Below are 5,969 nucleotides of genomic sequence, written 5' to 3' on the forward strand. Positions count from 1 at the left end.
CAACACAACTCACACAACAGCTCACACAACACACAAGTGACTGAAACAGACACACACTGTCTCACAACTCGAGGTCACGACCTTTACAGAAAACGCTCAAACAGGAACTTCATGTCTTTAGCATCGGAAGAGGAAACTCGTTAGTTCGCAGGAAGCTGAACATATCTCACGTCACAGTCCAGTGATGTCACAGAATCTTCTGATGAGTCACTGAAACATTCATATCTGATCAAATCTTTGGATGTTTTTTTTCCCTTGAATATTAAGAATTTAGAGACTTCATGAATTCCTCCTTTTCCCAAAGAACCATGTTTTTTTACCTCCATTCAAAAATAAATGTGTTTTTCTAAACATCAAACTGAAGTTGTGTCCATTTTAAAAAAGTCTTAATTTGACACGTCGACATTTCTGCTTTTTATTTCCAACAACAACATCTCGTCCATAATGTGCCAACTGTAAGTGACCTCTCCCCCCCCCGGTGACTCCGCGGCAGCGTGACCAATCACAGCGGCTGCACATGAAAGTGGATGTGTGGCTTTATATGGAGTGGGGGGGGGGTTGTCTCTCTACAGCTGTATGCTAATGAGGCTGAAGTCTGTCAGGAAAATAACCGCACACACAAGCTGAGAAACCAACACACATCCTCCTCTACACACTTGTATTTGTATTTCTGATGCTATAACGTGAATCATTTATTAAATTCTGATATGTTCTTATTCTCTTTTATTGGTCAATTGAGAGTTTTTAATCTTTGTCTTATGTGAAAATGTTGCTGTTCCTAAAAAGAGTTGTGTGTTTTCTTAAATAAGAGTTTGAAAGAATTTGATTTCCAGCTCAGATCCACAAGTTCTCATGGATTCTCTCTGAAGTGGTTTCATAAGAATCGGGTTGTTGAGAAGAATCTGATTCAAACAGAACAAGTTTCATAATTCCACCGACTCACTGAGGTTTGATTTTGGATCTGAACGAACGATTTCAAGGACTCGTAAGAACAAAGATGACGAGACGGATTGTTTCAGATTCAGATTTTAAAAGTGAGATCACATTTGATTGGTTATGGATCAGAGATTCAAGATTCAAGATTTTTATTGTCAAATGCAGAGAAAACATGAAGCAGTCGCTGGCAATGAAATGCTTGAGTCACAGGCTCTGTTTAAGCAATTCTCAGTAATTTCAACCAAATTAAATAAAAATAGTATAAAATAGAATAAAATAGAATATCAATAAAATAGAATATCAAAAATTTTAAATAGAAAATAAAATATATATATCTAAATATATATCTTTACAGATGAAGAGAAAAATAAAACAACATTAGTTCAATTTGTGCAGTAGTGCAAATATTCAAATATGCTTATTACGGTGCTGGTGCAAATATGGAAATATGGAAATATGCCAGGGTGCTGGTTGGTGGAGTTATTGCAGTTCAGAGGAGATCAGATCAGTCTGGACCCGAACCGGAGAAATGGACCTGATCAGGAACCTGGGATGTGACCTGAGACCTTCTGCAGGTCACATCCCAGGTTCAGATCCTCCTGACCTGGTCCTGACACTTCCCAGCATGCATCGCTCCCCCAGGTCCTGACACTTCCCAGCATGCATCGCTCCCCCAGGTCCTGACACTTCCCAGCATGCATCGCTCCCCCTGGTCCCGACACTTCCCAGCATGCATCGCTCCCCCTGGTCCCGACACTTCCCAGCATGCATCGCTCCCCCTGGTCCCGACACTTCCCAGCATGCATCGCTCCCCCTGGTCCTGACACTTCCCAGCATGCATCGCTCCCCCTGGTCCTGACACTTCCCAGCATGCATCGCTCACCCTGGTCCTGACACTTCCCAGCATGCATCGCTCCCCCTGGTCCTGACACTTCCCAGCATGCATCGCTCCCCCTGGTCCTGACACTTCCCAGCATGCATCACTCCTCCAGGTCCTGGACGTGCTGGAACTGGGTTCGATGGTTTATTATTCCCTCTTAATCTCGCTTTGGCCCATTTGGAATCAGGACGAGCACAGCACGCGCCGACACTATCTGGGGGCCAGATTGCTCCTGAGGGCCCCCCCTACTTCTACTGCCCCCCCCACAACAACCCACTCCCCCCCCCCCCACAACCCACCCGCTTTCTTTAACTGTGCAATTTCCTTTCCAATCACTGCGGCTCCACAGCTTTGCCATTGTGATGCAAAGCAGGAAACCCTCCTCTCGCTATTAATTATGTATGCGTGAAGTGACGGATTCATAAGTCCGGAGTTAACTGTCACACACGAGCTGCTGCTGCTGGGTCCGGGCGGGGGGGCGTGGTGGGTTATTTGAACTGTTAGAATCCAAATAAACACAAATCCATCCTCTTCATCTGTGCGTAAAAAGGTTTTCTTAAAATGTCTTAAATATTAAAAAATCTAAAACCCAAACTGTGGAATAAGATTGAAACGAGATTCACTCCGGTTTGGAGCTGCTGCTGTTTGAAGAGGAGTTCTCACTTTCTATGTTTGCAGTTCTACATTTACTCAGCCTGGTTCCTCAGCCTGGTTCCTCTGACTGGTTTCTCAGCCTGGCTCCTCAACCTGGTTCTTCAGCCTGGTTCCTCAGCCTGGTTCCTCTGACTGGTTTCTCAGACTGGTTCTTCAGACTGGTTCCTCAGCCTGGTTCTTCTGACTGGTTCCTCAGCCTGGTTCCTCAGCCTGGTTCCTCAGACCGGTTCCTCAGACCGGTTCCTCTGACTGGTTCCTCAGCCTGGTTCCTCAGACTGGTTCCTCAGACTGGTTCCTCAGACCGGTTCCTCAGACCGGTTCCTCAGACCGGTTCCTCAGACCGGTTCCTCAGACTGGTTCCTCAGCCTGGTTCCTCTCCATGTCCCACTGGTGCTCCCAGTATGAGCTGGTGTGGTGTCACTGGGACCTGGAGGACTCACATGGAGCCGAGGCACGTGTGGATCTATAGAGATGCATCAGACCGTGAAAGCAGGAGGCTGCTGGCGTGTGCCCGGGAGAGGAGGAGGAGGAGGAGAGAGAGAGAGAGAGAGAGAGAGAGTGTGTGTGTGTGTAGAGGGAGAGAGAGAGAGTGTGTGTGTGTAGAGGGAGAGAGAGAGTGTGTGTGTGTAGAGGGAGAGGGGACAATAAACCCCTCAGGTACATCTGCTTTGCAATCTGCAGCCCCTCCCACCCTCCCTCCCTCCCTCGCCCCCCCACCCTCTCCATCCTCCCACACCCTCTCCAGCTCCACGGGGGGTCGAGCCTCCTCCTGATTGGTCGAGGCTGAGGCAGCGAGGGGATGAGGAACAAAGTCCTCACGTCTGTTAAAGAGAAGAGTGGAGCTGCTGAGGAGAGACACACGACCAGAACAGGACCAGGACAGGACCAGTATAGGACCACCAGGACCAGTAGGACCAGTACAGGACCAGGAGGACCAGTAGGACCAGTACAGGACCAGTACAGGACCAGTAGGACCAGTACAGGACCAGGAGGACCAGTAGGACACTGAGCCGTGGATCTGTTTCCTCCAGCTCCTCCGCCGACATGCCGCGAGGGTTCCTGGTGAAGAGGAACCGGAGAACCAACCCGGTGTCGTACCGGGTCCGGTCCGACGAGGAGGACGCGGAGCCTCCATCATCCTTCTCCTCCTCTTGCTCCTCATCCTTCTCCTCCTCCTCGGTCCTCTGCGTCCCGGTGCGGTCCCGGACACCGACTCCCTCCTGCGGACCGGCGGCCACGGCCCCGGATCCGGGCACCAGACCGGTTCAGTTCGGGAACCCGGAAGCGGTGCACCGGCCGCTGAGCAGCCCCACGCGCCCGGTGAGCCAGGAGCACGAGCGCTCCTACCGCCTCGGGTCCCCGGAGTCCGGGTCGTTCCCCGGCCCGGGGACCCGGGTCGTCCCGGTGGACCTGAAGATCGGATCCAGCAACAGCAGCCGGACCGGGACCGGGATGACCTCCATCACCGGGATAAACTCCACCGGGTCGCACCCCACCTCCTCCTCCACCGGGATGACCTCCATCACCTCCTCCTCCACCGGGTCGCACCCCACCTCCTCCACCGGGACCACCGGGACCACCGGGACCAAGCGACCCTCCAGCGACCCGGAGCGTAAAAGCAAACCCGCGTCCAAGAAAGCCAAAGCCTTCCGGAAGCTGCACTTTGAGGATGACGTCACCACGTCCCCGGTCCTCGGGCTCCGGATCAAAGAGGCTCCGCTGGACCAGAAGCCGCTGAGACCCCCGCCGGCCGGGGGCGACCACCCCCTGCTGGGTGGGTTCGTGTGCCAGCTGTGCCGGGAGGCCTACCCGGACCCGCTCGGCCTGGCCCAGCACCGGTGCTCCCGGATCATCCGGGTCGAGTACCGGTGCCCGGAGTGCGACAAGGTCTTCAGCTGCCCGGCCAACCTGGCCTCGCACCGCCGCTGGCACAAGCCCAAGACCCCCGGCCCGGCGGGGGGCGACCAGGGCCCCGGGGCCGGGAGACCGGGTCCGGAGGAGGCGAAGGACTCCAGCGACCGGGACCGGGACTCCCCCAGCCCGGGACCCTCCGAGTCCGGCTCCGAGGAGGGTCTGTGGGACTGCCTCCACTGCGGGAAGAGGTTCAAGCGGCCGGCGTACCTCCGGAAGCACGTGGCGTCTCAGCACGGAGCGCATCCGGTGGAGGAGGAGGAGGAGGAGGGGGGGGTCCCGGACCCGGTCCCGGTCCCGCTGAACCTCAGCTCCTCCCCCGGCCTACCGGTCCCGGTCCGGCTCCGTCACGCCTCCAGCGGCTTCTCCTGCAAGTACTGCCCGGCCGTGTGCCACTCCTCCCCGGGCCTGACCCGCCACATCAACCGGTGCCACCCGTCCGAGAACCGCCAGGTCATCCTGCTGCAGGTGCCGCTGCGCCCGGCCTGCTGATCCGGGTCCGGGACCTGCTGATCCGGGTCCGGGACCTGTCTCCCACCGGGGAGCTGGAGCCTGCTGGTCCCGGACCTGGAGTCTGCTGATCCGGGACCAGCTGGAGCCTGCTGGTCCGGGACCTGCTGTTCCGGGACCGGGACCTGGCCCCCACCAGGGAGCTGGAGTCTGCTGGTCCGGGACCTGGAGCCTGCTGATCCGGGACCTGGGGGCTGGAGCCTGCTGATCCGGGACCCTCTGGACTCTGCTGATCCGGGACCTGGGAGCTGGAGCCTGTTGATCCAGGTCCAGCTGGAGCCTGCTGGTCCGGGACGAGCTGGACTCTGCTGATCCGGTACCTTGTTCCCACCGACCCGCTGGAGTCTGCTGGTCCAGGACCAACTGGACTCTGCTGGTCCAGGACCTGGTTCCCACCGACCCGCTGGACTCTGCTGGTCCCGGACCTGGTTCCCACCCTCATGCCTCCAGACCAGACTCCAAACACTCTGACAAAGTGTCCCTTGTTGACTTCAGTCTCTCAAATCATCAGGTTTCTAAACTTTTATCTCTGAAGTTTCATGTTTTTACAATTGATTTGGGACGTTGGTAAAAAAAACAACAAAAAAAGCACAAATCATAAAAGAATCATAAAGTGGAATTTTGTTATTTCCACCTTTTTATTGAGGAGAAATTAAAGTTTATCTTTTGCAGTGTAAATAAATCCTGCAGCAAACAGAAAAAGTCTTAACCTTGATAAACCATGCACCCACTTTGAAAAGGGTCAGAGGTCAGAGGTCGGTGGCTCACCTGCAGGAGGTCAGTGCCTTGCTCAAGAACACCCCCCCACCCCCCCACCCCCCCACCCCCCCCCTATAACCCACCACCTTAAAGCATCTTTCACAAAGCGTTAGACTGTTGATTTATTTTTCTAGCATCTCTGCACAAGTGCTATTAGCTGTTAGACCTAAGAGAGGGTTCGGGTTCGGGTGGAGGATCCAGCCTCCTCATCCCGTCACTGAGTAGCTTTACCTAGAGCTCGTGGATCTGAGGATCCGGAACCTAGAGCTCGTGGATCTGAGGATCCGGATCCGGCGCCGGGGAACACGCCGAGAGGAAC

At 54.6% G+C, this 5,969-nt stretch overlaps 1 protein-coding gene across 1 annotated transcript; it reads left to right on the forward strand.

Moving 5' to 3' along the window:
* Positions 1 to 3,514: 3,514 nt before the first annotated feature.
* Positions 3,515 to 4,873, forward strand: insm1a (insulinoma-associated 1a). The gene is made up of 2 exons (XM_061091411.1): positions 3,515 to 3,962; positions 4,041 to 4,873. Exons 1-2 carry the CDS (start codon positions 3,515 to 3,517, stop codon positions 4,871 to 4,873), a joined length of 1,281 nt encoding a protein of 426 aa, XP_060947394.1.
* The last annotated feature ends 1,096 nt before the right edge of the window (positions 4,874 to 5,969 follow it).

The sequence above is a fragment of the Limanda limanda genome, chromosome 18 (assembly GCF_963576545.1).
Source record: "Limanda limanda chromosome 18, fLimLim1.1, whole genome shotgun sequence".
NCBI classification, from domain to species: Eukaryota; Metazoa; Chordata; class Actinopteri; order Pleuronectiformes; family Pleuronectidae; genus Limanda; species Limanda limanda.

Excerpts from the sequence above, each read along its gene's own strand:
- insm1a (XM_061091411.1), top strand. The coding sequence starts at position 3,515 with ATGCCGCGAGGGTTCCTGGTGAAGAGGAACCGGAGAACCAACCCGGTG. Across the intron at positions 3,963-4,040 it reads AAACTCCACCGGGTCGCACC|CCGGGACCACCGGGACCAAG; the intron begins CCACCTCCTCCT and ends CCACCGGGACCA.